This window comes from Rhinoderma darwinii, chromosome 1 (assembly GCF_050947455.1).
Source record: "Rhinoderma darwinii isolate aRhiDar2 chromosome 1, aRhiDar2.hap1, whole genome shotgun sequence".
Classification (NCBI taxonomy): Eukaryota; Metazoa; Chordata; class Amphibia; order Anura; family Rhinodermatidae; genus Rhinoderma; species Rhinoderma darwinii.
The window spans coordinates 625,020,067-625,039,744 of NC_134687.1; the positions used below are offsets into that span (position 1 = coordinate 625,020,067).

The following is a 19,678-nucleotide window of genomic DNA, read 5'->3' on the forward strand; positions in this document are numbered from 1 at the left end:
TACATTATATGCGGGACACTTATATACATTATATGCAGGACACTTATATACATTATATGCAGGACACTTATATACATTATATGCGGGACACTTATATACATTATATGCGGGACACTTATATACATTATATGCAGGACACTTATATACATTATATGCGGGACACTTATATACATTATATGCGGGACACTTATATACATTATATGCAGGACACTTATATACATTATATGCGGGACACTTATATACATTATATGCGGGACACTTATATACATTATATGCGGGACACTTATATATATTATATGCGGGACACTTATATACATTATATGCGGGACACTTATATACATTATATGCGGGACACTTATATACATTATATGCGGGACACTTATATATATTATATGCAGGACACTTATATACATTATATGCAGGACACTTATATACATTATATGCAGGACACTTATATACATTATATGCGGGACACTTATATACATTATATGCGGGACACTTATATACATTATATGCGGGACACTTATATATATTATATGCAGGACACTTATATACATTATGTGCAGGACACTTATATACATTATATGCGGGACACTTATATACATTATATGCAGGACACTTATATACATTATATGCAGGACACTTATATACATTATATGCAGGACACCTTATATACATTATATGCAGGACACTTATATACATTATATGCGGGACACTTATATACATTATATGCAGGACACTTATATACATTATATGCGGGACACTTATATACATTATATGCAGGACACTTATATACATTATATGCGGGACACTTATATACATTATATGCGGGACACTTATATACATTATATGCAGGACACTTATATACATTATATGCGGGACACTTATATACATTATATGCGGGACACTTATATACATTATATGCAGGACACTTATATACATTATATGCGGGACACTTATATACATTATATGCGGGACACTTATATACATTATATGCGGGACACTTATATATATTATATGCAGGACACTTATATACATTATATGCAGGACACTTATATACATTATATGCAGGACACTTATATACATTATATGCGGGACACTTCTATACATTATATGCGGGACACTTATATACATTATATGCGGGACACTTATATACATTATATGCAGGACACTTATATACATTATATGCGGGACACTTATATACATTATATGCGGGACACTTATATACATTATATGCAGGACACTTATATACATTATATGCGGGACACTTATATACATTATATGCGGGACACTTATATACATTATATGCGGGACACTTATATACATTATATGCGGGACACTTATATATATTATATGCAGGACACTTATATACATTATATGCGGGACACTTATATACATTATATGCAGGACACTTATATACATTATATGCGGGACACTTATATACATTATGTGCGGGACACTTATATACATTATATGCAGGACACTTATATACATTATATGCGGGACACTTATATACATTATATGCGGGACACTTATATACATTATATGCGGGACACTTATATACATTATATGCGGGACACTTATATATATTATATGCAGGACACTTATATACATTATATGCAGGACACTTATATACATTATATGCGGGACACTTATATACATTATATGCAGGACACTTATATACATTATATGCGGGACACTTATATACATTATATGCAGGACACTTATATACATTATATGCAGGACACTTATATACATTATATGCGGGACACTTAGGGCATGACCACACATGGCGGAATTCCTCCGCAACTGTCCGCATCGATGCCGCACAGAATCTGCGTTGCAGATTCTGCAGCGGATCTGCACAAAATGTGCAGTACATTGATGCGGACTAGCTGCTGCAGACTGCGGGAAAAGTGCTTCCCTTCTCCCTATCAGTGCAGGATAGAGAGAAGGGACAGCACTTTCCCTAGTGAAAGTAAACGATTTTCATACTTACCGGCCGTTGTCTTGGTGACGCGTCCCTCTTTCGGCATCCAGCCCGACCTCCCTGGATGACGCGCCAGTCCATGTGACCGCTGCAGCCTGTGCTTGGCCTGTGATTGGCTGCAGCCGTCACTTACACTGAAACGTCATCCTGGGAGGCCGGACTGGAGACAGACGAAGGGAGTTCTCGGTAAGTATGAACTTATATGTTTTTTTACAGATACATGTATATTGGGATCGGTAGTCACTGTCCCGGGTGCAGAAACAGTTACTGCCGATCGCTTAACTCTTTCAGCACCCTGGACAGTGACTATTTACAGACGTCTCCTAGCAACGCTCCCGTCATTACGGGAGCCCCATTGACTTCCTCAGTCTGGCTGTAGACCTAGAAATACATAGGTCCAGCCAGAATGAAGAAATGTCAAGTTAAAAAAGCAAGACGCATCCGCAGCACACATGACATGTGCATGACAGCTGCGGACTTCATTGCGGAACTTAGAATCTCCATTGAAGTCAATGGAGAAATTCCGCCATGAGTCCGCCACTGCTCCGCAACAGACAGAGCATGCTGCGGACACCAAATTCCGCTCCGCAGCCTATGCTCCGCAGCGGAATTGTACGCATCGTGTAAACGAACACTGCTAAATTAAAGTGAAAGTCAATGGAGAAACGGCGCCGCTGCGGATTAACGCTGCGGAGTGTCCGCAGCGGAATTTAAGTGGAATTCCGCCATGTGTGAACCCGCCCTTATATACATTATATGCAGGACACTTATATACATTATATGCGGGACACTTATATACATTATATGCAGGACACTTATATACATTATATGCAGGACACTTATATACATTATATGCAGGACACTTATATACATTATATGCAGGACACTTATATACATTATATGCAGGACACTTATATACATTATATGCGGGACACTTATATACATTATATGCGGGACACTTATATACATTATATGCGGGACGCTTATATACATTATATGCAGGACACTTATATACATTATATGCGGGACACTTATATACATTATATGCGGGACACTTATATACATTATATGCGGGACACTTATATACATTATATGCGGGACACTTATATACATTATATGCAGGACACTTATATACATTATATGCGGGACACTTATATACATTATATGCAGGACACTTATATACATTATATGCGGGACACTTCTATACATTATATGCGGGACACTTATATACTTTATATGCGGGACACTTATATACTTTATATGAGGGACACTTATATACTTTATATGCGGGACACTTATATACTTTATATGCGGGACACTTATATACTTTATATGCGGGACACTTATATACATTATATGCGGGACACTTATATACATTATATGCGGGACACTTATATACATTATATGCAGGACACTTATATACATTATATGCGGGACACTTATATACATTATATGCAGGACACCTTATATACATTATATGCAGGACACTTATATACATTATATGCGGGACACTTATATACATTATATGCAGGACACTTATATACATTATATGCGGGACACTTATATACATTATATTCAGGACACTTATATACATTATATGCGGGACACTTATATACATTATATGCGGGACACTTATATACATTATATGCAGGACACTTATATACATTATATGCGGGACACTTATATACATTATATGCAGGACACTTATATACATTATATGCGGGACACTTATATACATTATATGCAGGACACCTTATATACATTATATGCAGGACACTTATATACATTATATGCGGGACACTTATATACATTATATGCAGGACACCTTATATACATTATATGCGGGACACTTATATACATTATATGCGGGACACTTATATACATTATATGCAGGACACTTATATACATTATATGCAGGACACTTATATACATTATATGCGGGACACTTATATACATTATATGCGGGACACTTATATACATTATATGCAGGACACTTATATACATTATATGCAGGACACTTATATACATTATATGCAGGACACTTATATACATTATATGCAGGACACTTATATACATTATATGCAGGACACTTATACATTATATGCGGGACACTTATATACATTATATGCGGGACACTTATATACATTATATGCGGGACACTTCTATACATTATATGCAGGACACTTCTATACATTATATGCGGGACACTTCTATACATTATATGCGGGACACTTATATACATTATATGTTGGACACTTGTATACATTATATGCAGGACACTTATATACATTATATGCAGGACACTTATATACATTATATGCAGGACACTTATATACATTATATGCAGGACACTTATATACATTATATGCAGGACACTAAAAGCATGACCACACATGGCGGAATTCCTCCGCAACTGTCCGCATCAATGCCGCACAGAATCTGCGTTGCAGATTCTGCAGCGGATCTGCACAAAATGTGCAGAAAATTGATGCGGACTGGCCGCTGCGGACTGCAGGAAAAGTGCTTCTCTTCTCCCTATTCAGTGCAGGATAGAGAGAAGGGACAGCACTTTCCCTAGTGAAAGTCAAAGAAATTCATACTTACCGCCCGTTGTCTTGGTGACGCGTCCCTCTTTCGGCATCCGGCCCGACCTCCCTGGATGACGCTCCAGTCCATGTGACCGCTGCAGCCTGTGCTTGGCCTGTGATTGGCTGCAGCCGTCACTTACACTGAAACGTCATCCTGGGAGGCCGGACTGGAGACAGACGCAGGGAGTTCTCGGTAAGTATGAACTTATATTTTTTTTTACAGATACATGTATATTGAGATCGGTAGTCACTGTCCCGGGTGCAGAAACAGTTACTGCCGATCGCGTAACTCTTTCAGCACCCTGGACAGTGACTATTTACAGACGTCTCCTAGCAACGCTCCCGTCATTACGGGAGCCCCATTGACTTCCTCAGTCTGGCTGTAGACCTAGAAATACATAGGTCCAGCCAGAATGAAGAAATGTCATGGTAGTAAAAACAATACGCTCCGCAGCACACATAAGATCTGCGGACTTCATTGCGGAATTTTGACTCTCCATTGAAGTCAATGGAGAAATTCCGCCATGAGTCCGCAACCAGTCCGCCACTGCTCCGCAACAGACAGAGCATGCTGCGGACACCAAATTCCGCTCCGCAGCCTATGCTCCGCAGCGGAATTGTACGCATCGTGTAAACGAACACTGCTAAATTAAAGTGAAAGTCAATGGAGAAACGGCTCCGCTGCGGATTAATGCTGCGGAGTGTCCGCAGCGGAATTTAAGTGAAATTCCGCCATGTGTGAACCCGCCCTTATATACATTATATGCGGGACACTTATATACATTATATGCAGGACACTTATATACATTATATGCGGGACACTTATATACATTATATGCAGGACACTTATATACATTATATGCGGGACACTTATATACATTATATGCGGGACACTTATATACATTATATGCAGGACACTTATATACATTATATGCAGGACACTTATATACATTATATGCAGGACACCTTATATACATTATATGCAGGACACTTATATACATTATATGCGGGACACTTATATACATTATATGCAGGACACTTATATACATTATATGCGGGACACTTATATACATTATATGCAGGACACTTATATACATTATATGCGGGACACTTATATACATTATATGCGGGACACTTATATACATTATATGCAGGACACTTATATACATTATATGCGGGACACTTATATACATTATATGCGGGACACTTATATACATTATATGCAGGACACTTATATACATTATATGCGGGACACTTATATACATTATATGCGGGACACTTATATACATTATATGCGGGACACTTATATATATTATATGCAGGACACTTATATACATTATATGCAGGACACTTATATACATTATATGCAGGACACTTATATACATTATATGCGGGACACTTCTATACATTATATGCGGGACACTTATATACATTATATGCGGGACACTTATATACATTATATGCAGGACACTTATATACATTATATGCGGGACACTTATATACATTATATGCGGGACACTTATATACATTATATGCAGGACACTTATATACATTATATGCGGGACACTTATATACATTATATGCGGGACACTTATATACATTATATGCGGGACACTTATATACATTATATGCAGGACACTTATATACATTATATGCGGGACACTTATATACATTATATGCGGGACACTTATATACATTATATGCGGGACACTTATATACATTATATGCGGGACACTTATATATATTATATGCAGGACACTTATATACATTATATGCAGGACACTTATATACATTATATGCGGGACACTTATATACATTATATGCAGGACACTTATATACATTATATGCGGGACACTTATATACATTATATGCAGGACACTTATATACATTATATGCAGGACACTTATATACATTATATGCGGGACACTTATATACATTATATGCAGGACACTTATATACATTATATGCGGGACACTTATATACATTATATGCAGGACACTTATATACATTATATGCAGGACACTTATATACATTATATGCAGGACACTTATATACATTATATGCAGGACACTTATATACATTATATGCGGGACACTTATATACATTATATGCGGGACACTTATATACATTATATGCGGGACACTTATATACATTATATGCGGGACGCTTCTATACATTATATGCGGGACACTTATATACATTATATGCAGGACACTTATATACATTATATGCGGGACACTTCTATACATTATATGCGGGACACTTATATACATTATATGCAGGACACTTATATACATTATATGCGGGACACTTATATACATTATATGCGGGACACTTATATACATTATATGCGGGACACTTATATACATTATATGCGGGACACTTATATACATTATATGCAGGACACTTATATACATTATATGCAGGACACTTATATACATTGTATGCAGGACACTTATATACATTATATGCAGGACACTTATATACATTATATGCAGGACACTTATATACATTATATGCGGGACACTTATATACATTATATGCAGGACACTTATATACATTATATGCGGGACACTTCTATACATTATATGCGGGACACTTATATACTTTATATGCGGGACACTTATATACTTTATATGCGGGACACTTATATACTTTATATGCGGGACACTTATATACTTTATATGCGGGACACTTATATACTTTATATGCGGGACACTTATATACATTATATGCGGGACACTTATATACATTATATGCGGGACACTTATATACATTATATGCAGGACACTTATATACATTATATGCGGGACACTTATATACATTATATGCAGGACACCTTATATACATTATATGCAGGACACTTATATACATTATATGCGGGACACTTATATACATTATATGCAGGACACTTATATACATTATATGCGGGACACTTATATACATTATATTCAGGACACTTATATACATTATATGCGGGACACTTATATACATTATATGCGGGACACTTATATACATTATATGCAGGACACTTATATACATTATATGCGGGACACTTATATACATTATATGCAGGACACTTATATACATTATATGCGGGACACTTCTATACATTATATGCAGGACACTTATATACATTATATGCAGGACACTTATATACATTATATGCGGGACACTTATATACATTATATGCAGGACACCTTATATACATTATATGCGGGACACTTATATACATTATATGCGGGACACTTATATACATTATATGCAGGACACTTATATACATTATATGCAGGACACTTATATACATTATATGCGGGACACTTATATACATTATATGCAGGACACTTATATACATTATATGCAGGACACTTATATACATTATATGCAGGACACTTCTATACATTATATGCGGGACACTTATATACATTATATGCGGGACACTTATATACATTATATGCAGGACACCTTATATACATTATATGCAGGACACTTATATACATTATATGCGGGACACTTATATACATTATATGCAGGACACCTTATATACATTATATGCAGGACACTTATATACATTATATGCGGGACACTTATATACATTATATGCAGGACACTTATATACATTATATGCAGGACACTTATATACATTATATGCGGGACACTTATATACATTATATGCGGGACACTTATATACATTATATGCAGGACACTTATATACATTACATGCAGGACACTTATATATATATATATTATATGCGGGACACTTCTATACATTATATGCGGGACACTTATATACATTATATGCGGGACACTTATATACATTATATGCGGGAAACTTATATACATTATATGCAGGACACTTATATACATTATATGCAGGACACTTATATACATTATATGCAGGACACTTATATACATTATATGCGGGACACTTATATACATTATATGCAGGACACTTCTATACATTATATGCAGGACACTTATATACATTATATGCGGGACACTTATATACATTATATGCAGGACACTTATATACATTATATGCGGGACACTTCTATACATTATATGCAGGACACTTCTTTCAGACGTAATTTGAGCCGTTTTTCATTGAAGTCAATGAAGAGCAGCTCAAGATTATGGGCGTCAAAGACGCATCGCATAATGCGAGGAGGAGCTTTTACGTCTGAAACGATGCAGCTGTTTTCTCCTGACAACAGTCTGTAATTTCAGACGTAAAAGCCTCTCATCGTGTGCACATACCCTAAGAGGTTAACATGTAGCGTCTATTTCTTATCTCTGGACTGAGACACCAAACTTGAACAAAGGTCAGAAAGATGTCTCGCCAAAAACAACTTGAGCTTTATTTTTCAGGCTTTTAACCTCTGATCTCACTTCTTGAGAAACCGGTGAACCCTGTTTTTAAATACAGCGCGCGGTCCTATATCATGGAGGTCGCTGCCATACAAAACATACTGTGTATATATATATATCTATCTCGTAGCTCAGTGGTCAGTACCGGGGTCCTGGAATCAAATACAACCAGGGGTAACATCTGAATGGAGTTAGGGTCTTATATAAAGAGAGGAGCGGCCCCCTCCAACAGCCCAATGTCGTCGTCCCCGTGACACAATCGATCGGGTGCCGATGGTTGCCATGGCAGCCTGGGGGCTTAATGAAGGCTCCTGGGTCTACCATTTTTGTCCTCCTATCATGTCCAAAAAAAAATAAAAAAATGTATGACTTTTGGAAGGCGGAGAGGGAAATACGAAAATGAAAACCTGAAAATTAGCTGTGTCTCCAAGGGGTTAATGGGGTCGTTAAGAATTAGAAAAACATTACTGGTTTCTTCCTAAAACAGCGCCACACCCGTCCACAGGTTTTGTATGGTATTGCAGCTCAGTCTCATTCACTTTAATGGAGCTGAGTTGCAGTACCAGACACAACCCATGGACCAGTGTGGCGCTGTTTTTGGAATAAAAAAGCAGCCATGTTCTAGGACAGAGCTTCTCAATGTTCCTAAGCCAAGTACCCCCACTCTAATGACATCAATGTACCCCCACAGCTGTGACATACACTATGCTGCAGTACTTTTTCTTTCCTCGGCTGGGGGTGCAGTGTCTCCGGTGTATGGACGGGTCGCTCCATAATGCAATATGCTGAAAATAGGATTCCTGGAAAGAGAAACATTATCCGGTAAGAGAAGGTCCTGCCCGTTTCCACTATACGTCTGGTGAATCTCCGCCCTGGACGTATACAAGACGGGGTCACCTCAAAGGGGGATTCCACATTCAGCAAATAAATACTATTCTTTGTATAACCAAAAGTTGTAAAATTTTCCTATATACTTTCTTTATCAATTCCTTCCAATTTTTAAGATCTCTGCTTGCTGTCATCAACTTTCATAGTTTACTTCCAGGAGATAACAAGCCCTGCACGCAGGGGCAGGGTTCGTTACAGTTCTCAGGGCTCTGTCTTATAAGGATACATTCACACGTTGCGTATTTTGCTGCGGAAAATACGCAGCAAAACCGCAGGAAACCGCAAGGAATTCGCAGGAAATTTGATGCGTTTTTTGGTGCGGTTTCTACATTTTGCTGCGTAAATCGTGGCGTTTTCGTGCTGCGTGTTTTGCTGTGTATTTCTGTAGAACTACAGGGACAGAATTCGTAAGCGGAATCGCGAGATATTGACAAGATGCGGTTCCGAATATATGCACCGCGGGTTAATTTACACCCCGAAAAATATGGCATCATGAACATGAGATTACCTTGAACATGCTGGTACTGTATTACGTTGTGGTTTTGCCGCACGCAAATATGTACGGCAAAACCGCACGCAATATGCATCATGTGCATTGACCCTAAGGGTATATTCAGACGCGGCGGTTGCGGTTAATACCGCGTACAAGAATTGAATGCATGCGTTTATACCGGGATTTGGTGCGTTTTCTATCTGGTTTTGTTATTTACCGCATTAAAAACGCACCAAGTCACGTTTTTTTTTCATGTGTTTTTAACCGCAATATCTGAATATACCCTAAGGCCGGATTCCCACGAGCATGTGCGTTTTGTGCCGCAAAAAACGTGGCGTTTTGCACGCGCAAAAGGCACTTAACAGCTCCGTGTGTCAGCCCCGTATGATGCGCGGCTGCCATCTTTATGACACTCCGTTTGGATGTTTTTCTGCTTACATTCATAGTTTTACTGGTTGTTTCGCGAATCACGCTCGTCCCACGGAAGTGCTTCCGTGTGGCATGCGTGATTTTCACGCACCCATTGACTTCAATGGGTGCGTGATGCGCGAAATACGCTCAAAGAACGGACATGTCGCGACTTTTTCGCAGCGGACACACGCTGCGTAAAAATCACGCAACTATGACGCCCCACCGCATTCAATATTTCCTTATTGACTTCCAACTTAGGCTGGGTTCACACGAGCATGTTACGTCCGTAATGGACAGACGTATTTCGGCCGCAAGTCCCGGACCGAACACACTGCAGGGAGCCGGGCTCCTAGCATCATATTATGTACGACGCTAGGAGTCCCTGCCTCGCTGCAGGACAACTGTCCCGTACTGTAATCATGTTTTCAGTACGGGACAGTAGTTCCACGGAGAGGCAGGGACTCCTAGCGTCGTACATAACTATGATCCTAGAAGCCCGGCTCCCTGCAGTGTGTTCGGTCCGGGTCTTCCGGCCGAAATACGTTCCGTACATTACGGACGTTAATGTGCTCGTGTGAACCCAGCCTAACACCAAGCCGCGGCGTATTTTGCCAACAAAAACATGGCATAAAAATTTTCATGCCATTTTTTTTCAAAAAGTGCTGTGTGTGAATCCAGGGTGGGCTAAGGTGTGGCAAAATCCGCAGCGAATCAGCAGCAAGATCTGCTATGAAAATCCGCATCATTCCTGCAATATAAGGGTATGTTCACACGGCTTATTTTCAGCCGTTTTTTAGGCCGTTAGCGTCCGATACGCCTGAAATTATGGAGCTGTTTTCAGGAGAAAACAGCTCCTGAATTTCAGCCGTAATGGCATGTGCAGGCGTCTTTCGCAGCGTCCATTGCGGACGTAATTGGAGCTGTTTTTCTATGGAGTCCAGGGAAAACGGCTCCATTTACGTCTGAAGAAGTGACAGGCACTTCTTTGACGCGGGCGTCTTTTTTACGCGCCGTCTTTTGACAGCGGCTCGTAAAAAAAATGACCGTCGGCACAGAACATCGCAAAGCCCATTCAAATGAATGGGCAGATGTTTGCCGGCGCTTTGGAGCCGTATTTTCGGACGTAATTCGAGGTTAAAACACCCGAATTACGTCCGTAAATAGGGTGTGTGAACCCAGCCTAAGGCTATGTGCACACGATAACTGCAATTACGTCTGAAATTACGGAACTGTTTTCAGGAGAAAACAGCTCTGTAATTTCAGACGTAATTGCATGTACTCGCGTTTTGCGGGGCGTCTTTTACGGACGTAAGTTGGAGCTGTTCTTCATTGGAGTCAATGAAAAACGGCTCCAATTACGTCCCAAGAATTGTCCTGCACTTCTTTTGACGAGGCTGTAATTTTACGCGCCGTCTTTTGACAGCAATGCGTAAAATGACAGGTCGTCGGCACAGCACATCGGTATTGGAGCCGTCTTTTCAGGCGTAATTCAAGGCGTAAAACGCCTCCATTACGCCTGAAAATAGGTCGTGTGAACCCAGCCTTAAAGTAAATTCGATTTGTTGAGCGCCGTTTCTGACGGACCAGGCTGCTCCGGCTTTTCATTGGTCTGCTATGACGGGACAGAATAACAGAAAGCTCTGCTGCAGATGTGAACAGGGGTGGAAACTCTCATTGCAAAAGCGCGGAAATTCATGTGCGGTTTCGCTTTAGTTTTTGGACTGCCAAAAACGTCTCATGTAAATGCAGTTATAGGGTATATTCACATGTAGCAGTTGAGGTGCGGTGAAAATTTGTTTTTACCGAAATTTGGTGTGTTTATTCGTTCCTTTGGTTCCCCTCCTGCATTAAAGCAAAAACAAAAACTGCCTTCTTTGCCTAAATAAATGAACAAATTTAGCTCTGCTACATGTGTCTATGAATGCACCGTGCAGTTAAAAAGGCAACCGCACCGAAAACGCAGCATTTCGGATACGTTTTTGATGCGTTTTTAACTGAACCTCAACAACTGCTTTGTGTGACTGTGTGCCTAAATCAGTCATGCCATGTAACAAACTCAGCTCTGCTACACGTGAGTTTGCCTGGAGCGAGCAGTTGTTACAATGTATCAGTAGTGACGGTCGGGAAGGCCACTTGGAATCCTGACACAGCGCCCTCCAGCGGCCGGACATATAACATGGAGGCCTCTCCGCCCCCTGTCAGGACTCTTCCCGCCCCGGCCTCCCCTCACCTCGGTGCATTGCTGGATGATGGCTGCCTGCAGATTTCTCCCGACGCTGAGAAGAGGCCTGAGCCTGCAGAGGACTGCACAAGGCAAGGTATGCCAGCTGCCATGATCGTGCCCAGCTCCTTCTCTAGCCCTTGGCACGGGCTCCTGGCATTGCTACGTCGCTCTGCTTTGCTTGTGTATCGCTATACGTTGTATTGTACATTATATCACATTGTATTATATTGTATCCCATTATATTGCACTGGTCCTGTGTACAGCGCCCTGCTTCTGCCCGCTGCCCCTGTGACCTTGATGTCACCAGTGCCCAAGTTGCCGGTGAGATCCTGGGAAAGCGCCTGGTGGTGCCCTGGGTATGAGTGCTGGGCATACTGCAGGGGAACTCTTTTTTTTTTTTTTTAATTTACTTTTGGGTTGTTTGACTGTTGCCTCTATAAGAATCCATGAAATCCAACAACTTGTCTGACTTTTGTTGTAGTTGATGCCTTTGGAGTGACCTGGAAGGGCTGTGAAATGGTTACAACGAAGAGTTAAAATCTACTAATAGTCCAAGGCTCCATATTGTGTGTGTCGTATACAATGTTACGCTATGACCGCAAGTGTATGTGTGATGTCATACAATGTTACGATATGACGGAGCAGGTGTACGTGTGATGTCATATGATGGAGCAGGTGTACGTGTGATGTCATATGATGGAGCAGGTGTACGTGTGATGTCATATGATGGAGCAGGTGTACGTGTGACGTGATATATGATGGAGCAGGTGTACGTGTGATGTCATATGATGGAGCAGGTGTACGTGTGACGTGATATATGATGGAGCAGGTGTACGTGTGACGTGATATATGATGGAGCAGGCGTACGTGTGACGTGATATATGACGGAGCAGGCGTACGTGTGACGTGATATATGATGGAGCAGGTGTACGTGTGACGTGATATATGACGGAGCAGGTGTACGTGTGACGTGATATATGACGGAGCAGGTGTACGTGTGACGTGATATATGACGGAGCAGGTGTATGTGTGACGTGATATATGACGGAGCAGGTGTACGTGTGACGTGATATATGATGGAGCAGGTGTACGTGTGATGTCATATGATGGAGCAGGTGTACGTGTGACGTGATATATGACGGAGCAGGTGTACGTGTGACGTGATATATGATGGAGCAGGTGTACGTGTGATGTCATATGATGGAGCAGGTGTACGTGTGACGTGATATATGACGGAGCAGGTGTACGTGTGACGTGATATATGACGGAGCAGGCGTACGTGTGACGTGATATATGATGGAGCAGGCGTACGTGTGACGTGATATATGATGGAGCAGGTGTACGTGTGACGTGATATATGACGGAGCAGGTGTACGTGTGACGTGATATATGATGGAGCAGGTGTACGTGTGACGTGATATATGATGGAGCAGGTGTACGTGTGACGTGATATATGACGGAGCAGGTGTACGTGTGACGTGATATATGATGGAGCAGGTGTACGTGTGATGTCATATGATGGAGCAGGTGTACGTGTGACGTGATACATGACGGAGCAGGTGTACGTGTGACGTGATATATGACGGAGCAGGTGTACGTGTGACGTGATATATGATGGAGCAGGTGTACGTGTGATGTCATATGATGGAGCAGGTGTACGTGTGACGTGATATATGACGGAGCAGGTGTACGTGTGACGTGATATATGACGGAGCAGGTGTACGTGTGACGTGATATATGACGGAGCAGGCGTACGTGTGACGTGATATATGATGGAGCAGGCGTACGTGTGACGTGATATATGATGGAGCAGGCGTACGTGTGACGTGATATATGACGGAGCAGGTGTACGTGTGACGTGATATATGGCGGAGCAGGTGTACGTGTGACGTGATATATGACGGAGCAGGTGTACGTGTGACGTGATATATGACGGAGCAGGTGTACGTGTGACGTGATATATGATGGAGCAGGTGTACGTGATGTCATATGATGGAGCAGGTGTACGTGTGACGTGATATATGACGGAGCAGGTGTACGTGTGACGTGATATATGACGGAGCAGGTGTACGTGTGACGTGATATATGACGGAGCAGGCGTACGTGTGACGTGATATATGATGGAGCAGGCGTACGTGTGACGTGATATATGATGGAGCAGGTGTACGTGTGACGTGATATATGACGGAGCAGGTGTACGTGTGACGTGATATATGACGGAGCAGGCGTACGTGTGACGTGATATATGATGGAGCAGGTGTACGTGTGACGTGATATATGATGGAGCAGGTGTACGTGTGACGTGATATATGACGGAGCAGGTGTACGTGTGACGTGATATATGATGGAGCAGGTGTACGTGTGATGTCATGCAATGTTACGATATGACGGAGCAGGTGTACGTGTGACATCATGCATCTGTGATTTTGTAAAATTAGATAGGCGCAGGAATCCCTCTCCCGACGTCCTACAATTGTCGCTGGCGTATTGCGTGCGAGTTCGCACTGATGGTTGTTGTCCACAGTATGTTCGGCCTTAAAGTGCAACTCCTAAAAGTCTCCACATATTAGATCAGTCGGTTTGTTTGGCAGAAGCTGTCGTCTGGTGCCTTACTGTTTGCGTCTTATGTGACGGTGACCTTGATCACGCGTTTTATTTGCGCAGTGTTGTAAAGTTCCTGAGTAACTATGAGCTAAACTCTGAAAACTAGGTTAACCCCTTATGACCTTTGATGAAACTGCACCCACTCCATACAACCGGGATCGGAGATCACTGATCAGACATTTAACAAGTCAATAGTGACTGAGACATCTAAATAGTTAGAGGGGGGGCTATGTCACTTCATCGCCCCCCCCCCCCCCCCAGCGGTTTGTGGGATGCTGATGGTAGTCATGTCAGACTGGTGGGGCTAATAAATGCTCCCAGGTCTGCCATCTTGATGCTCCTATGAAGTCCTGCCAAGGGCCAGTAACAGGAGTCGGTAAAAATTACAAAGCGATATAAAAAATATCAAAGGGTAACTAAACTTTTAAAATAGTTTTGACCTGTCATGGTGACATGTCAGAAGTTTTGATCGGTGGTGGTCCGAGCACGGAGTCCCCCGCGACCGCTAAGATGAAGCGGCAGAAGCGCTCGGGTGAGCGCTGTGCCGCTTGGTTTCTGATCTGGCAGCACACACAGGCTGTACGCCGTCGCTATGTGCGTGATCCCCTATTGTGCCGTGCGGACTCCCCTCCGGGGGGTGACGTACGCGGCTGACAGTCACTTAAACTTGCCTCTAGGATCACATGAGGTGTTTGTCATTTGTTCTTGCTCGAGGACACTTTCATCAAGGTCATTGACAAACAATCCGTGTGACTCCAGTAACAAGTGGCCTTCTCCCTGGTCCTATATAAAGTCTGTCACATGGGAGGACTGTCAGATCTTCAGCATCTAGTGGTAGAAAAACTCCTTCCTGCCGGACCAGGACCGTCATTGCTTCCTTGCGGCGACCGTTCCTGATCCTTCCTGCTTTTTGACACCGGCCAACCTTGTACGATCTCCCGGAAATGAGCGAATCGTTTTTATTTTATTTTGCTCTCAAATTTCAAGTTGACTGAAATGTAACTATAGTTTTGTAATAGTTTTCAGGGCTCCGGCACCAAGACCCCCGCTCATCGCTTGGATGAAAGGTAGAAGTACGTTGTGGCTTTGCGGCAATTTTTGCGCGATGCACATCAGCTGCTACATGTGGACTGACCCTTAAAGGGGTATTCCGGTTGTGTAATGCGGAGAATAGTTCCGTATATACAGCACCAGAAGGCGCTGGCCACAATTCATACTGCGATCCAACAGTGCGATATGTGTTATTGCCAGGGCCGCATTATAGGGGCTCAAAGGGCATGTTTCCGGGGGGGCCTCCACCACCATGAGGACCTACCACTCTGCTTTCATTCAGCTTTTCCCTGACGTACATACTACGTTATTATATCCTGCCGACATTAGCCTATGTCCAGCGTAAGGCAGCCGCACCCTATCCTACGGCTGCTTTGAAGTAGCCACCGCCACATTTTTTGTTTTCCCCCGGGACCCTCCACCAGCCCGGCCCTGGAAATCACGCATCGTGTGTAGTAACGTAATTATCTGCGATGTTTCAATGCCACCTTCGTGTTGTGTGTCTGAAGTTGTTAAAAGAATTGTCCTGCTGGAGGTCATCCGTATGGCTAAGGAGTATTATCTGATCACTCTGGTACCAGGCATAATGTAGCCGAGCTGAGCCTGGAACATCTAGTATAGGCAGACTTGTACCCCCCCCTCATCCTCCATATTCTCATCATTAAAAAAAGCCCCCTCATTGTCTTCTGTTATTTCAGGTCTGCGCCTGTTACTTCTCTACATCCAACTCCCACAATGCTCAGTTCTACAGTGATCCAGTTGAAGCGGTGAAGGACATACCTGATGGCTGTACGCTGCTAGTTGGCGGTAAATAGGTTTTATTTATTTTGTGAAGCTTCTTATAGAATTTGTTTAAATCCGCTGTCAGATCTCCTGTCTGAGGTCTGTATAGTATATAGGGGGAGCGACTGAGCTCAGGTATATAAACGTTTCTATCATCTGATGTTGTATTTTCATGTAAAAAGCATTTTAACTGCTGCCAGGACTCAGAGAGAGCCTGTGAGTCCTGCTTTCCTCCTCCCACTCATAGAGAGACTGTGAGTCCTGCTTTCCCCCTCCCACTCATAGAGAGAGCCTGTGAGTCCTGCTTTCCCCCTCCCACTCATAGAGAGAGCCTGTGAGTCCTGCTTTCCCCCTCCCACTCATAGAGAGCCTGTGAGTCCTTCTTTCCCCCTCCCACTCATAGAGAGAGCCTGTGAGTCCCGCTTTCCCCCTCCCACTCATAGAGAGAGCCTGTGAGTCCTGCTCCCCCCCCCTCCCAGTCAGAGAGTCTGTGAGTCCTGCTCCCCCCTCCCACTCATAGAGAGAGCCTGTTCTTTGCAGCTGATTGGTGGTGAATGGCGGTTGGGGTTTCTAAGAAGCCTCACCTGGAATCTAGAAAATATCTGGGGTTGCACCATTCATGAAGAGAGTTGAAGTTCTTCATAATAGAGAGGGTTACGTACAACATTTTTTTTTCTTTTGCAGCTAAAAAAAATAAAAAATGAAGCGCATCGTTTTTGTGTCTACAGCTTCTATGCAGGCGTAAATGTCTCCATAGTAACAGACTACGAACGGTGTGTAGTCGGATGCAGCCACACTTCCTTCTATCTTCCCCCTATTTCTTAAATTTGGTAGATTAGTAACAAGTTGGGGACAGATTGGAGTAGGACTTCAGGTTCAGGCTACACATGGGTTGCTTGTAGTCTGTTACCATGGAGATGCATATGTCTGCATAGGAGCTGTAGACCCAAAACGATTTTAATTAAGACTATTTGCAAATTTGCTTCATTCATTTATATTCTGTAGAACAATAATAAAAAATAAAAAAAGTTGCAAAGTGGGACACAACCTTCTTAAGTCTCCAGGTATTCAGAACACACTGATAGTGTTGTGCCCACCACTCCCTTTCTTTGGAGCAACCCTATGTTTATTGAATCAGATTTTTGGAGATTTCCATCTGACGGTTGTGCTTGTTGTTCCTCAGGTTTTGGTTTGTGCGGAATTCCAGAGAATCTTATTGGCGGTCTCCTTAAAACTGGTGTGAAAGGAATAACGGCTGTGAGCAATAATGCAGGGTAAGTGCCCATCCTCCGCCTCCACCCCCGGGACACCAGACGCTACTTTTGGAAAGACTCCATTTAATACCATGTGATTATAATCTCTGGTGTTTACCGAGGAGGCTTTGGACATAGGTCTGCGCATGTGTATATCAATGTCTTATAGGGACTTTAAACCAATAGTGTAAGTTCTCAGTATAACATGCATTCTACTGTTCCCTTTTATCAGCCATTGGAGGTAGGCATTCTGGGTTTCCTGTCCGACGTCCTATTCAACACTACAAAGTATCTTGCATATGCACTTTCATCCATACGTGTGACTCATATGATCAGATGTGTATAAGAATTACATATAAATTTGGTTTGCCCACGAGGAGACTTAGGACCTCCCCTGCTCAGGACTCCTCTCTGTAGGCCAGCGCAGAGATCTGCTGCAAAAAGTAACCCCCTCCGCCCTGCAGTACTGCTCCTAGAAATGTGGGTCTGCCACCTTTTCAACCCAAATAAACCGGCCGGGATTAGAATATTTTTACGAATATTTTTACGATTTTGTGGCATTTTTTACCCAAATGGTGTAAACCGTGGGTTTGGTTTTGCGGGCATGACTCCACACCGGGTGGGATTTGGCACTAGGTCTGGGAGCCTTGGACAGACCGTTGCCCACATTTACGAAGACTGGTGTACATTATGTCAGTCTAAGTAAAGGAGATAATTGGAGTAATTTGAGCCAAATTTATAAAGTTACGCGCCTTTTAATAATAATTTTAGGAAAATCAAATCTATGTCAAAATGTGCGCCATTTTCGGCTAAACATGCCCTGACCAGATGTTAGCTGAAAGTCTATAGTGAAATATAAAACACACTATAAACCATGCTCTTTTGTCTGAATTTCTTTGGGGGTCGGGGTCCTTTGCGTTTTTCAAAACGTTCTCCCCAGTGTATATATTTTGTTTTTCTGACGTTTCTCTTATATGATTCTCGAAAGAACTTGAACGGCAGAAAAAAACCGCATATTAGAAATGT

General features: G+C 42.0%; 2 protein-coding genes across 2 annotated transcripts in view; one reads left to right on the forward strand and one right to left on the reverse strand.

Moving 5' to 3' along the window:
- The window catches only part of RPL37 (ribosomal protein L37), a 40,398-nt gene extending 22,190 nt beyond the window's left edge, over window positions 1-18,208 (reverse strand). The window contains exon 1 of the mRNA XM_075842347.1: window positions 18,205-18,208. Coding sequence (XP_075698462.1) covers window positions 18,205-18,206 — 2 coding nt within the window. The 5' untranslated portion in view covers window positions 18,207-18,208. The remainder of the gene's footprint in view (window positions 1-18,204) is intronic.
- Window positions 12,916-19,678, forward strand: part of OXCT1 (3-oxoacid CoA-transferase 1) — a 78,168-nt gene continuing 71,405 nt past the window's right edge. Inside the window, exons 1-3 of the mRNA XM_075842329.1 lie at window positions 12,916-13,056; window positions 17,315-17,423; window positions 18,583-18,673. Coding sequence (XP_075698444.1) covers window positions 12,985-13,056; window positions 17,315-17,423; window positions 18,583-18,673 — 272 coding nt within the window. The 5' untranslated portion in view covers window positions 12,916-12,984. The remainder of the gene's footprint in view (window positions 13,057-17,314; window positions 17,424-18,582; window positions 18,674-19,678) is intronic.